Below are 16,096 nucleotides of genomic sequence, written 5' to 3'. Positions count from 1 at the left end.
CAATGTTAAAATGGACTGAGTCCATTTTAACATGGAATTCAATGGGAAAAAGGGGTCCTTTTCATACCCCTACTATCCAAGTGGGCATGGAGTTGGATATAAACCTGTGGCGAGCGTAGCGAGCCCCGCGAGGGGACACAGAATACCGTCCCCTCGCGGGGCTCGCTTCGCTCGCCTCGCTACGCTCGCCACAGGTTTATATCCAACTCCATGCCCACTTGGATAGTAGGGGTATGAAAAGGACCCCTTTTTCCCATTGAATTCCATGTTAAAATGGACTCAGTCAATTTTAACATTGATTCCTATGGAAAAATCGGGTCATCGCATCCGATGGTCGCATGCGATGCGATATCGCATCGCATCTGATTGTATGCCTTAACTTAAGGCATACAATCAAAAAATCGGCAGCCCAGATACTACATAAGTACCGATAATTTTGTTTATATATATCGTGTCTAGCCCAAATCAAGAGTGTGTGTATGGTTGTACAATGTTTTTCTTGCGACTATTTGGACGGGAGTACATCGGACGTCGCAAGTAAAAATTGTACAGGTGTGTACACGCGTGTAACCACCTTTAAATTGCAGGTATGTGGCTACCACATGTACTCTACTGATTTTACACTTGTTTCCTTTTAGGGCTCTCAAATGAATAGAGGTACAGCGTGTTTATATAAAAAGGTAAGTTTACTTTTCTTTTAAATGTGATGAATATAATATTACAATGTAAACATTTGAATTCAATAAACAACTTTTACATAGCATACGGTTTCAACTAATGACTTTAACATGACACATCAACAACTTTATAGAACAAGCAGAACATAACTTTACACTGTAACCTTAAATGACATACCTAAATTCAATGAACAACTACACTCTCTGTACATATAGTAATGCATGCATTTACACAAAAAGTTACCATGCGCTGGCCAGCATAAAAAACAACACTGCATATAACTACACTTGTTGGCGCGCGTTGGGGCCCTAGGTGTACTGAAGGTGTGAATGGATTAATAAGCAACCTGTCTAAATAAGTCTCTCCGCTGGTCTTCACTAGGTGTCCCTAGCACTGTAGATGTCCATGTCTCTGTCCCTTTGATGTGTGCTATTAATCACACAAAGTATCTGTGTGACTGAGTTTAAATGCAATGGTCTGGCTTTCCCTTATTGAGATTGAAACTTTCTATGCTCCTATGTAATTGTTAGACTGCTAGCTCAGGGGCAACAGCTACAAAGTCTCCTATTATGTAAAGTGGAAAGTTTAGGCTACTTCTGTTACAGTTGCTGTCTTAAATGGAGCTGACATCAATGTCTGGGGTTCCTGTGGTGTTATAGTGCATAAAGGAGGTTAGCTCACCCTTCTCGCAGCTTTTGATGGGATGGTGCCTGTAAGTCTCTTTCTTACTTGGTTTGCTGCTTGACTTCGAGCCTGTAGGTGCCACCTCCCGTCTCCCGCAGGCAGTGCCTGGGTGTAGAGGGGCACAGGCTCCCGTGCTAGGCTGCAAGGGATTATTCTTCTTCTTGGTAGGGTGATGAGTGGGCAGCGGCTACCCCTCTCCCTGGTGTCTGTGCAGGAGGCACAGAGGGAGAACTGCTGGCTGGGGCTGATGGATGTCAGCAACTGGGCTACGTTTTCCCCGCCCCCTCCCGTCTCCCGCAGAGCACTGCTGTATGACAGGCAGGCTCTGGGTGTAGAGGGGGGTGTGCTAGGGGATGCCTATATGCTGCCGCTTCTTCACTGCAGTGGGCGGAGGAGGCGGTGTCTTACTCCGGCGGCTTGATTGCTAGTGGGCGGTGAGGTAATAGGTGGGCGCGGCTCCTTTCCCCTCCTGTCTGCGCCTCCTCCCGTCTCCCACTGGTGACTGCCTACGTTACAAGCAGCACCAGGGTGTAGAGGGGCGTGACAGGGGAAGCCCTCCTATGACAGCTGATGTGATGAGCGGCAGCGTTCCTCGGCAGCTTGGCTCTGTCCGGCAGCGCTTCCCTCCCTCTGTATGCAGGAGGTGACAGGATTGCGCTGTCCTCCTACAGTCAGTTGTGACCAACGAACGGATGGGAGGCGGCTCTGGTGGGTGACGCGCTCACCTGTCAGCGGCGTCTCCGGCAGCAGCGTCTCCAGGGGCGGTGTTCTCTCAGCGTCACCGGCTTGTCGGACGGGGCGGCTTGACAGCGGTGCTTCCCCTGACCTCCCGGCTGACGTCTTCTGTGTGGCGCGCTGTCACAGAAACAGCGTGATGGCGGCAGTCTCCTCCGATGGTAAGTGCAGCGGTAACAAGTGGGGCGGCTGTCACTTCTAGCAGGGGCGGCTGGGCGGCACTTCCCCTACCTTCGGCATCGGGCGGCAGCGTCTCTGGCAATAGGTGAGCGCACTCCCCTCCCGTCTCCCGCTGGGTACCGATACTAGTACGGGCGGACCCAGGGTGTAGAGGGGGTGTGCTGGACGCATATGCTGTCACTTGGGCTGTATGCCAGTTTCACTGGGCGCTGTGCTCTTGGTCGTTCTTCCTGGCATTCAATGTGAGGTGCTGTTCGAATGTGCCTTTGCTTTTCCCCGATGAGGCATAGTATTGAAAACTCTTCCTCTGGCTCGTTACCTCTCCTGCTGCGGCCAATGCTTACAGCTCTGTTTACAGTCCAGAGCCACTAGCAGGGAGGTGAGCACACGAAAGAGGGAACAGCTGTGTCCCCTGCGCTGCACTGACAGCTCTATATATACACACTGGGAGGTCAGCTGTTGGGCACGAGCTCAGCTGTTCTCCCGCTCAGCCCTCGAGACAGCTGACTTCCCGCACTTTTAGTGTCCTCGGGGACACTTACTGAAAGAAATTGATTGGCAGCCATAGTAGAGTTCACTGAGGGGGCAGCACAGTATTAATGCTAATGCTGCATAGCCAAAGTCTGTGTGAGAAACAATACATTTCACTGCCACCAATGTCTTTTGTTAATAAATATACTTGCTATAAGCACATATACGGCAAAGTCTTTTATCAGCTATAGTCCTTTAGTATAGATATGTCCATGCCACATTGTATTATGCAATTTTTCAGCAACATATACATTTTGGTTACTCAGTCCACGTTGCCATAATGGTATAAAAGTCCACCACACAATATTAGCTTTTACAAATAAACAGTTTATGACTTCTCTCCTATACTCTAACACATATAACGTAGGCATATACATGTTACATTTCTTCCCCTGATGATACAAGGCAATAGATGAACTTGGATCATCATATAAATATTTACATTTTCTTAATACACAGTTTGAGTGTTTGTAAAGTAAGGCCATACTGCTAAGTTGGCAGGGTAGGTCACTCTTGGGATATATGTGGGTACCCCTAACTGATCATAAGTGACAATGTTTGGGGGCCTACATGCTCTCTTGGGCCTAGTTGTAGTTACTTCCCCAAATGCTTCCCCATCTTCCAAGGTATAGTCACTGGGATAATTCTCTGTTATATCCTCCCCTCCCACAACCCATTCTTCAGGGACAGGACAGTCAGAGTCATTAATTGTAAAATCCCAATCTGCTACGGCAGGGCTTGGCGTAGGGGGTTCATCATTAAGTTCACTTTCCTCAAGGCTTTTGACAATGTCTCTTTCATAGTCTTTGAAGTAACAGCCCTGACCAATTTCATCTCCATTCTCTTCTGGTTCTGTGGAATGATGTATTTGTGCAGTGTCATTTGTAGGCGTTTCTTTTCTTACATGTTCTGTGTCTTTGTCTTTCAGGTCCTCCATTCGAGTATCCCGTCCAATGGGAAGAAGATTTTGTCGATGATGGGTCAACACAGCACCTTCTCCATCCTCTCTCTGGATTTTGTACACAGGTAAATTTTCAAACTTTTCTAACACCACAAATGGCTCTTCTCTCCAGCGGTAAGAGATTTTGAATTTTCTAGGGTGTCCCAGTCGTCGAAGCAGCACTCTGTCTCCTGGGTGCAAAACATGATCACGTACTTTGCGGTCATAGTTAGTCTTGTTCTTTCTCCCTAGTTTGTCTGCTGTCCTTTCAGCCAGTTCATAGGCTTCCTGGAGTTCTCTCCGAAGGGTTTGCACATACTTTAAGTGTGAGGTGTTTGACGGATCAGAGTTCAAAGTTCCAAAGCTGATGTCAATGGGGAGCTTCGCTTCACGTCCAAACATTAGGTAGTATGGCGAATACCCAGTGGCATCACAACGTGTGCAGTTATATGCGTGTACCAGCCTGGATACATGTTGCTTCCATCTGCGCTTGTCCAATGGATTCAGGGTCCCCAACATATCTAACAGGGTTCTGTTGAATCTTTCAGGCTGGGGGTCACCCTGTGGATGGTATGGGGTGGTTCGTGACTTTTTAATTCCGCAACTTTGACACAGTTCTTTGATAAGTCTACTTTCAAAGTCACGCCCCTGATCTGAGTGCAGTCTGTTAGGAAGCCCATAGTGGATGAAGAATTTCTCCCACAGCACATTAGCAACTGTAACAGCCTTTTGGTTTGGGGTGACATATGCCTGGGCGTATCTGGTAAAGTGGTCGGTAATTACTAGAATGTTGCATTTGTTTCCCGACTCCACTTCCAGGGTTAAAAAGTCAATGCAAACTAGGTCCATGGGCCCTTGGCTCTTTATGTTTACTAGAGGGGCTGTTCTTCCCGGGAGAGTTTTCCTGGCGACGCAGTTACCACAGTTCTTGCAATAGGCCTCCACATCCTTCCTCATATCTGGCCAGTAGAAACGATCAGTTATTAACTTCAGAGTCTTCTCTATCCCGATGTGGCCATGTTTGTCATGAAGAGCTCTCATTACTGTAACACGGTGCTTCCTTGGCAGCACAATCTGCCATTGGTTTCTCCCAGCTTCATGCTTTCGGTACATCACCCCTTTCTTGGTAACCAGGTTCTTTCTCTGTCTTTTCAACAGTTCAGCTTCTTTCCTGACCTCTGGGGGAGTGCTGGGGCTGTGCTTGTGAGAGAAAGCGCATCTCATGCCTGGATCAGCTTGCTGGTCTTGCCTTAGTTGACTCTGCCTCACCTTCGGTAGCCCTTCCATTTCAACTTGGCTAATCCAACAGTAGGATAGTGGTAAGACTTGCGGTGGCAGCCCTAAGCAATCTGCATACCTCTTTTCGGGTGGTTGGTTCACTCCGATGCTGTGGCACATCCCCTTGATGTTACTTGCGGGTACTTCGATCCACTCATCTTCCCTTTTTTCTTCAGGTTGGCCCGGCATGCGGGAAAGAGAGTCAGCATCTGTGTTGTTGACACCTGGGCGGTATTTCAGCGAGAAGTTGTAGAGAGCTAATGCAGCTAGCCATCTGTGTCCGGTAGCATCAAGTTTGGCTGTGCTTTGCACATAAGTAAGCGGGTTGTTGTCAGTGTGGACGGTAAATGATGCTCCATACAGGTAGTCATGGAATTTATCCACAATACACCATTTCAGGGCTAGAAATTCCAACTTGTGCGTCGGGTATTTTTTCTCGCTTTCGCTCAATCCACGGCTGGCGAATGACACCGGCTTTAGCTCCTTCCCATGCTCTTGGTACAGCACTCCTCCCAGTCCATCCAGCGATGCATCAATGTGTAGGACATAAGTCAATTCTGGATCCACATAGCTGAGGACAGGTGCCTCTGTTAAGCATTGTTTCAGGGAGTTGAAGGCAGCCTCGCATGCATCCGTCCACCGATCTCCAAAGGGTTCACTTGTCTTATAGCAGTCTTTCTTTGACTTTACCCTCTTGTTAGTCGATGGGTATCCCTTGGTCAGATCGGTCAAGGGCTTTGCAATACTGGAATAGTTTGGGACAAACCTGCGGTAGTACCCGCAGAAACCCAGGAAAGATCGCAGCTCCTTAAGCTTGTTCGGACGGGGCCACTTCCTCACTGCCTCTACCTTTTCAGGATCGGTTGCCACACCATCTCTGCTGACAATATGCCCCAAGTACTTCACTCGTGATTGGCACAACCGGCACTTGTCAAGCGATAGTTTCAGCCCTCCTTCGATCAGCCTCTCCAGCACTTTCAGCAGGCGTTGGTTATGCTCTTGAAGGGTTGACCCGAACACGATGATATCGTCCAGGTACACGATGACTTCTCGGTACACCATATCACCCACGATCCTTTCCATTGTCCGTTGGAAGGTGGCTGGAGCTCCCTTGACTCCTTGGGGCATGTTCAGAAACTCGAAGAACCCCAATGGGCAGATAAAGGCTGTTTTTTCTCTATCTTCGGGTTTCATAGGAATTTGATAGAAGCCATTCCTTAGGTCGAGCACCGAGAACCAAGCGCTCCCTTGTAAGCAGTCTAAGGCTTCATCTATTTTTGGCACTGTATATTGGTCAGTTACTGTCCTCTGGTTTAAAGTGCGGTAATCAACGCACATCCTGATCTTTCCGCTTTTCTTGCGGGCTACCACAATAGGGGAGGCATAAGGGCTCCGGGACTCTATGATAACTTGGTTTTCTAACAGTCCTTTTAAGTGCTGCCTCACATCCTCGAAGTCGGCTGGCGCAATTCTCCTAGATCGCTCCCGGAAAGGGGTCTCATCTGTGAGCCTTATATGGTGTTCCACTCCCTTAGCCATGCCGAGATCCCACTCTCCTTCAGAGAAGGCTTGCTTATGCTTTTCAAGTTCTTCGATTAATATGGCTCTATCATTTGGTGTAATGTCGCTCCCCTCAAAACAGTCCTGAAACTTATCTTCCCTTGTCCCCACATAGAAAGAACTTGCATTTGCCTGCTCTTCTTCTCCCTCTTGCCACTTCTGTAACACCTGGTATATGTGGGTGTTGGTCCCTATTATGACAGGTGTTTCTCCCCTTTCTTTCGACAGGTCTGGGCACACTAAAGCGATTAAAGGCGTTTCTAAAGTGTCAGTCTCTTGAGATGATGTCTTGTGCAAACTGAGGTTCACTTGTACATAGCCCAGATAGGGGTACTTCTCAGCACTAAGGCCCCATATTACCAGTCCGCTGAGTGGCTGAATAGGTACTTCTGACAAGTTCTTCTCATACCACTCCTCAAATATTATGGACACCTGGGACCCGCTATCCACTAAGATTCTACACGGCTTGTTGTTGATGGACGCGTCCATGTGGCAAGTGGGCCCTACTAATCCCTCAGGTAATTCCCCATTCCACCAGGAGTTTCCCATGGCGCAGCAAGTAATCTCTAGGGGGCCTATGCGGGGTTCACAGACCTCCCTCTCCCGTTTCCCTGCTCTTGACTCTCTTGGTTCAGGTTGGTATTGTCTGTTCTCCTGCCAGGGTTCCTGTATGTGCCCCGGTTACATTCATAAGCTCTATGCCCAAACCTTCCACAGTTAAAACATCCCCTGCCACTCCCCCTTCCTAATCCTCTTATCGGGGTGTTGACGTTTGGAGTGGGGGCCTTTGCATTCTGCTTTACAATAAAATCCTCTAATTTTTTATTTTGTTCTTCTAACATTTTAAGGATTTTGGCCTCAAACTCGCTACTTTCCGTGGCGGATTGTACCACCTTTACCTTTTTCACAGTTTTTTCCCTCATTTCAATTAGGACTTCGTCCTGCTTTACTTCCTTAAGTAAGTCATTAAAAGTAGGGGGAGGCTCTCGTATCCCTGAGCATCTTAACTTCTGCGCAACAGGGTCACTAGTTAATGCTCCTCTGAGAAGCTGCTTCATCCTGTGTTTGTCTACCTCCGTTTTCTCTATTCCTCCCTTATCCACTATTTTATACAATAACTTGTCTAGGCGGATCAGGAAGGTGCTTAGCTTCTCCCCAGGGTCTTGGAATGTATGGTGTAATCGGGACATAAGGTCCCCTACGTCCTCCAGGGTCCCAAATGCATAATCCAGGGCCTCTAAATAAGTTTCCAGGGTGGCATTGGGGCTACTGCGCCTGGCTGCCTGGATAATTCCCATGGCGGGGCCCCTCAAACTTTCTACCACCCTTTGCCTTTTAATTTTATCTGGGCACTGCCACTCTTCAGCTTGCTGTATGGCTGCCTCCTTCCATGCCTCATAGGCTTCCTCTCCCGTGGGTATTGGGATAATCCCAGAAAATATACGCAGCCTACGATAACTTCCCTCATAATGCCATCTTTCAAGTTGGGTCACCACCCTGTCTACTATAACCTCAAATTGTCCGCCACTTACATTGGTGGTTTGGCTTTGGGTATCATTATCCTCTACATCCTTTTCCTCTTTCCCTTTGGCATTTGCATTAGTGGTGGGGTTTACATTGCTGGCAGGCCCTTCTGGTTTTACTGGCCCTATTATATGCCATTTCCTCCCTGTTTCTTCGCTAGCTAAAACCATTGCCGGGAGTAAGCTGGGGTCTAACTCTCTCAAATTCTCTATGAGAAATGCTGTTACCTTCCCCAAGGCTCCCTTCCATTTGTCCACTATTTTTGGTTTAAGCATACCATACAGTTTATCTGCTTGTTCTAGTACCTCTTCATCTGAGAACTCCGAAAAGTTTCCTGCTATTCCTAGGCATTTCCTAGGGTCCCTATCATTTTGTATACACCACTCGTGTATATCCGTTCCTGTTAAGGTCTCCATTTTATATATGTTTGATAAACAGGAAATCCTACCAAATCTCAGCTTCAGTGCCTCCAAATGTAACCACCTTTAAATTGCAGGTATGTGGCTACCACATGTACTCTACTGATTTTACACTTGTTTCCTTTTAGGGCTCTCAAATGAATAGAGGTACAGCGTGTTTATATAAAAAGGTAAGTTTACTTTTCTTTTAAATGTGATGAATATAATATTACAATGTAAACATTTGAATTCAATAAACAACTTTTACATAGCATACGGTTTCAACTAATGACTTTAACATGACACATCAACAACTTTATAGAACAAGCAGAACATAACTTTACACTGTAACCTTAAATGACATACCTAAATTCAATGAACAACTACACTCTCTGTACATATAGTAATGCATGCATTTACACAAAAAGTTACCATGCGCTGGCCAGCATAAAAAACAACACTGCATATAACTACACTTGTTGGCGCGCGTTGGGGCCCTAGGTGTACTGAAGGTGTGAATGGATTAATAAGCAACCTGTCTAAATAAGTCTCTCCGCTGGTCTTCACTAGGTGTCCCTAGCACTGTAGATGTCCATGTCTCTGTCCCTTTGATGTGTGCTATTAATCACACAAAGTATCTGTGTGACTGAGTTTAAATGCAATGGTCTGGCTTTCCCTTATTGAGATTGAAACTTTCTATGCTCCTATGTAATTGTTAGACTGCTAGCTCAGGGGCAACAGCTACAAAGTCTCCTATTATGTAAAGTGGAAAGTTTAGGCTACTTCTGTTACAGTTGCTGTCTTAAATGGAGCTGACATCAATGTCTGGGGTTCCTGTGGTGTTATAGTGCATAAAGGAGGTTAGCTCACCCTTCTCGCAGCTTTTGATGGGATGGTGCCTGTAAGTCTCTTTCTTACTTGGTTTGCTGCTTGACTTCGAGCCTGTAGGTGCCACCTCCCGTCTCCCGCAGGCAGTGCCTGGGTGTAGAGGGGCACAGGCTCCCGTGCTAGGCTGCAAGGGATTATTCTTCTTCTTGGTAGGGTGATGAGTGGGCAGCGGCTACCCCTCTCCCTGGTGTCTGTGCAGGAGGCACAGAGGGAGAACTGCTGGCTGGGGCTGATGGATGTCAGCAACTGGGCTACGTTTTCCCCGCCCCCTCCCGTCTCCCGCAGAGCACTGCTGTATGACAGGCAGGCTCTGGGTGTAGAGGGGGGTGTGCTAGGGGATGCCTATATGCTGCCGCTTCTTCACTGCAGTGGGCGGAGGAGGCGGTGTCTTACTCCGGCGGCTTGATTGCTAGTGGGCGGTGAGGTAATAGGTGGGCGCGGCTCCTTTCCCCTCCTGTCTGCGCCTCCTCCCGTCTCCCACTGGTGACTGCCTACGTTACAAGCAGCACCAGGGTGTAGAGGGGCGTGACAGGGGAAGCCCTCCTATGACAGCTGATGTGATGAGCGGCAGCGTTCCTCGGCAGCTTGGCTCTGTCCGGCAGCGCTTCCCTCCCTCTGTATGCAGGAGGTGACAGGATTGCGCTGTCCTCCTACAGTCAGTTGTGACCAACGAACGGATGGGAGGCGGCTCTGGTGGGTGACGCGCTCACCTGTCAGCGGCGTCTCCGGCAGCAGCGTCTCCAGGGGCGGTGTTCTCTCAGCGTCACCGGCTTGTCGGACGGGGCGGCTTGACAGCGGTGCTTCCCCTGACCTCCCGGCTGACGTCTTCTGTGTGGCGCGCTGTCACAGAAACAGCGTGATGGCGGCAGTCTCCTCCGATGGTAAGTGCAGCGGTAACAAGTGGGGCGGCTGTCACTTCTAGCAGGGGCGGCTGGGCGGCACTTCCCCTACCTTCGGCATCGGGCGGCAGCGTCTCTGGCAATAGGTGAGCGCACTCCCCTCCCGTCTCCCGCTGGGTACCGATACTAGTACGGGCGGACCCAGGGTGTAGAGGGGGTGTGCTGGACGCATATGCTGTCACTTGGGCTGTATGCCAGTTTCACTGGGCGCTGTGCTCTTGGTCGTTCTTCCTGGCATTCAATGTGAGGTGCTGTTCGAATGTGCCTTTGCTTTTCCCCGATGAGGCATAGTATTGAAAACTCTTCCTCTGGCTCGTTACCTCTCCTGCTGCGGCCAATGCTTACAGCTCTGTTTACAGTCCAGAGCCACTAGCAGGGAGGTGAGCACACGAAAGAGGGAACAGCTGTGTCCCCTGCGCTGCACTGACAGCTCTATATATACACACTGGGAGGTCAGCTGTTGGGCACGAGCTCAGCTGTTCTCCCGCTCAGCCCTCGAGACAGCTGACTTCCCGCACTTTTAGTGTCCTCGGGGACACTTACTGAAAGAAATTGATTGGCAGCCATAGTAGAGTTCACTGAGGGGGCAGCACAGTATTAATGCTAATGCTGCATAGCCAAAGTCTGTGTGAGAAACAATACATTTCACTGCCACCAATGTCTTTTGTTAATAAATATACTTGCTATAAGCACATATACGGCAAAGTCTTTTATCAGCTATAGTCCTTTAGTATAGATATGTCCATGCCACATTGTATTATGCAATTTTTCAGCAACATATACATTTTGGTTACTCAGTCCACGTTGCCATAATGGTATAAAAGTCCACCACACAATATTAGCTTTTACAAATAAACAGTTTATGACTTCTCTCCTATACTCTAACACATATAACGTAGGCATATACATGTTACACGCGTATCTGATGTTGTTTGTGGACGGTGCGACGCGTCAATGGAACGGTCGAACGGTCGCAAGAAAACAGGGATTGTATAGATGTGTACCCAGCCTTAGTTATCACATTTTCTCTCTTGCTTCAGTGATTGTGATTTACAGATTATACACGTGATGATTGGTGATGATTGTGACCTGAAGTCATAAACATTTGGAAGAGACTATAACTATAGGAACTCTAGATTATACTCTGATTTGCCAGACAATACCTCACACTCATTTAACCCCTTCACTGCAGAATTGTATGGGCCTCCTCTCCCACCAAGGAGTTCCCTGATTTATGAGGCAGGTTTTCAAAATAGTAATGTTGTGTGCTACCAACACAGTGTATGGGGTTATATAAGCCTTTTCCATTTTCAAGTGCAAATATTATGAAATGTGCTTTTTACATTAATGAGTGCATAAAGGTAAAAGCAACAAGTGCTATATCACTGTAAGCCAGTACTATGGAGATGCCATCACTGTAATGCTGTATCACTGTGCAGCCAGCACTATGGAGATACCATCCAGTAATGCTGTATCACTGTGCAGCCAGCACTATGGAGATACCATCCAGTAATGCTGTATCACTGTGCAGCCAGCACTATGAAGAGGACATCACTATAATGCTATCTCACTGTGCATCCAGCACTATAAAGCAATATCACCGTGTGTCCAGCGCTATGGGGATGCCATCACTGTAATGCAATATCACTGTGCGGCCAGCATTATGGGGATGCCATCACTGCAATGCTATATCACTGTGCAGCCAGCACTATGGGGATGCCATCACTGTAATGCTATATCACCGTGTGTCCAGCACTATAATGCTATATCACCGTGCGGCCAGCACTATGGGGATGCCATCACTGTAATGCTATATCACTGTGCGGCCAGCACTATGGGGATGCCATCACTGTAATGCAATATCACTGTGCGGCCAGCACTATGGGGATGCCATCACTGTAATGCTATATCACTGTGCGGCCAGCACTATGGGGATGCCATCACTGTAATGCAATATCACTCTGCGGCCAGCACTATGGGGATGCCATCACTGTAATGCAATATCACTCTGCGGCCAGCACTATGGGGATGCCATCACTGTAATGCAATATCACTCTGCGGCCAGCACTATGGGGATGCCATCACTGTAATGCAATATCACTCTGCGGCCAGCACTATGGGGATGCCATCACTGTAATGCAATATCACTCTGCGGCCAGCACTATGGGGATGCCATAACTGTAATGCTACATCACTGTGCGGCCAGCACTATGGGGATGCCATCACTGTAATGTTATATCACTGTGCGGCCAGCGCTATGGGGATGCCATTACTGTAATGCTATATCACTGTGCGGCCAGCGCTATGGGGATGCCATCACTGTAATGCAATATCACTCTGCGGCCAGCACTATGGGGATGCCATTACTGTAATGCTATATCACTGTGCGGCCAGCACTATGGGGATGCCATCACTGTAATGCTATATCACTGTGCGGCCAGCACTATGGGGATGCCATCACTGTAATGCAATATCACTGTGCGGCCAGCACTATGGGGATGCCATCACTGTAATGCTATATCACTGTGCGGCCAGCACTATGGGGATGCCATCACTGTAATGCAATATCACTCTGCGGCCAGCACTATGGGGATGCCATCACTGTAATGCAATATCACCGTGTGTCCAGCACTATGGGGATGCCATAACTGTAATGCTACATCACTGTGCGGCCAGCACTATGGGGATGCCATCACTGTAATGCTACATCACTGTGCGGCCAGCACTATGGGGATGCCATCACTGTAATGCAATATCACTGTGCGGCCAGCACTATGGGGATGCCATCACTGTAATGCAATATCACTGTGCGGCCAGCACTATGGGGATGCCATCACTGTAATGCAATATCACTGTGCGGCCAGCACTATGGGGATGCCATCACTGTAATGCAATATCACTGTGCGGCCAGCACTATGGGGATGCCATCACTGTAATGCAATATCACTGTGCGGCACTATGGGGATGCCATCACTGTAATGCAATATCACTCTGCGGCCAGCACTATGGGGATGCCATCACTGTAATGCAATATCACCGTGTGTCCAGCACTATGGGGATGCCATCACTGTAATGCTACATCACTGTGCGGCCAGCACTATGGGGATGCCATCACTGTAATGCTATATCACTGTGCGGCCAGCGCTATGGGGATGCCATAACTGTAATGCTATATCACTGTGCGGCCAGCACTATGGGGATGCCATCACTGTAATGCTACATCACTGTGCGGCCAGCACTATGGGGATGCCATAACTGTAATGCTACATCACTGTGCGGCCAGCACTATGGGGATGCCATCACTGTAATGCTATATCACTGTGCGGCCAGCGCTATGGGGATGCCATTACTGTAATGCTATATCACTGTGCGGCCAGCGCTATGGGGATGCCATCACTGTAATGCAATATCACTCTGCGGCCAGCACTATGGGGATGCCATCACTGTAATGCAATATCACTCTGCGGCCAGCACTATGGGGATGCCATCACTGTAATGCAATATCACTCTGCGGCCAGCACTATGGGAATGCCATCACTGTAATGCAATATCACCGTGTGTCCAGCACTATGGGGATGCCATAACTGTAATGCTACATCACTGTGCGGCCAGCACTATGGGGATGCCATCACTGTAATGCTATATCACTGTGCGGCCAGCACTATGGGGATGCCATCACTGTAATGCAATATCACTGTGCGGCCAGCACTATGGGGATGCCATCACTGTAATGCAATATCACTGTGCGGCCAGCACTATGGGGATGCCATCACTGTAATGCAATATCACTGTGCGGCCAGCACTATGGGGATGCCATCACTGTAATGCAATATCACTGTGCGGCCAGCACTATGGGGATGCCATCACTGTAATGCAATATCACTGTGCGGCCAGCACTATGGGGATGCCATCACTGTAATGCAATATCACTGTGCGGCCAGCACTATGGGGATGCCATCACTGTAATGCAATATCACTGTGCGGCCAGCACTATGGGGATGCCATCACTGTAATGCAATATCACTGTGCGGCCAGCACTATGGGGATGCCATCACTGTAATGCAATATCACTGTGCGGCCAGCACTATGGTAATGCTTGGTTACTGCATGATCACAAAACATGTACTATAAAGTAGGGAAAGTAGCTTTTTTTTTTTTTTTTTTTTTTTTAAAGATGGCTGCTTATATTCTGAAAGTCAGTGTTTGTAGATATTGCCAATTAGGACAAAGTTACAGCAAAGCTGCAATACAATTACCAATCAATCATCTGCACTATTCTTATGCTTTATCCTCTAATAGGCAGGCACGGTTCCAGCAATGGGAGACCAATATATTGGTGGCATCTCTTATGCCGTTGCCTTTCCCCATTTCATTGCAATGAATCAGACCCCAGTGTAGAGACTCTGCCTAATAATAAAAAGAGCAAGAAGAGTTAGGAGCCTGAGAGACAGCCAACGATGAGACTATTAAAGGAGAAAGCAGCCGAAAGGCAGCAAATATTGCACAGAAGCATGACTGCTAGAGACATGGCCACTCTCAGGGGTACATTTATTAATAAGAAGAGAGTTCTATTGAAGATGGGAAGTTGCCCATAGTAACCAATCAGATGCTTTCTATTTTCTTCTAGAAGGTCCAAAATAAATAAGAGTAGCATCTTATTGGTTGCTATGGGCAAGGTCCCATCTTAATCAATTTAACCCTTAGCATCTGGGATATCCTCAGGGTGCTGCCGAAGGGGAAGAGATTTGGTTGTGCTGCCACCAGTTCCCACGGCAGCACATTCACACTGGCGCAGAGAGGGCTATTATTATTATTATTATACAGAGGTGACCTATTCTACCACAAGTTTCAGACCTTCCGGACAATTTAACTAGGACAATAGCCAAGGAGAAGGAGCCACGTAATAAGGGAGAAAGCAAGACGCCAAAGACGTATGACCAGTGTTGGCTCCTATCTTATAGTAGGAGGCTGCCGCTGGCCGCTGTGGGTAATGCCAGCACACAAGCCAATGGGAATCTCTTTGCAATTCCCTCTAAGATGGATCCAATCCAATCCCTCCCAGCAACCCTGGGAGCTGCTATGTCACACTGTGCAGATGCAGAAGAACTCCCTGGTCCTAAACCTGGAAGTCCCTCTATGGGAAAGGACAGCTCTTCTCCGTGTATTTCTAGGTACAGACTGTTATTGATGCTGGTATGTATCCGCTAAGTGGCAGAATGCATAGCATCCTAGATGTAATGCATAGTACATCCCATTCTAAGGCTTTAATTAGCAACCGCCCTTCCCAAAGGGGAAACCCCAAAACCTCTCCCAAAAATCCATGTGATGTCACCATAAATCTGTAAGTAAAGATCTGCAGGTGCTACATATATATATATATATATATATATATATATATATATATAAACAGTAAGTAGTGATGTCATGTCAGTAATCAACTTGAACTGAATTTCCCTAGAAGAATAACACACCCTGGATATACTCTGTTGTTAATTTGTGTGTTGGGATCATGACAGAACATGGTCATTTCAAAACACAGTTACACAATGGTGTACATAACCCAATATATAATCACATACTATTCATGTTCTGCAGCAAATATTACAATTTATAGAGGCCTAAATACTAATGGCAATTATCCATTAAAACAACAAAACAAAGATTTAGATTAAAGAGACAGAGAAAAAAAGACCAAAGGACAGAGGGAATGTTAGAAATATAAGGTTTATTAACAAAGAAGAGGATAAGTGCACTTAATACAGACAACACATTTCAGCTTTTCTCCAAGAATGTATCCTGGA

The 16,096-nt window shown here is 47.5% G+C and overlaps 1 protein-coding gene across 1 annotated transcript; it reads right to left on the bottom strand.

Annotated features, from left to right (window-relative positions):
- Window positions 1–7,161: 7,161 nt before the first annotated feature.
- On the bottom strand, window positions 7,162–8,526 carry LOC146027269 (paraneoplastic antigen Ma2-like). The gene has a single exon (XM_083158209.1). It carries the CDS (start codon window positions 8,524–8,526, stop codon window positions 7,162–7,164), a length of 1,365 nt encoding a protein of 454 aa, XP_083014335.1.
- Window positions 8,527–16,096: the final 7,570 nt, after the last annotated feature.

Source organism: Crinia signifera, chromosome 8 (genome assembly GCF_055691185.1).
Source record: "Crinia signifera chromosome 8, ASM5569118v1, whole genome shotgun sequence".
NCBI lineage: Eukaryota > Metazoa > Chordata > Amphibia > Anura > Myobatrachidae > Crinia > Crinia signifera.
Note: the sequence above shows the minus strand (reverse complement) of the source record. Positions and strands in the feature narration are given on the sequence as shown.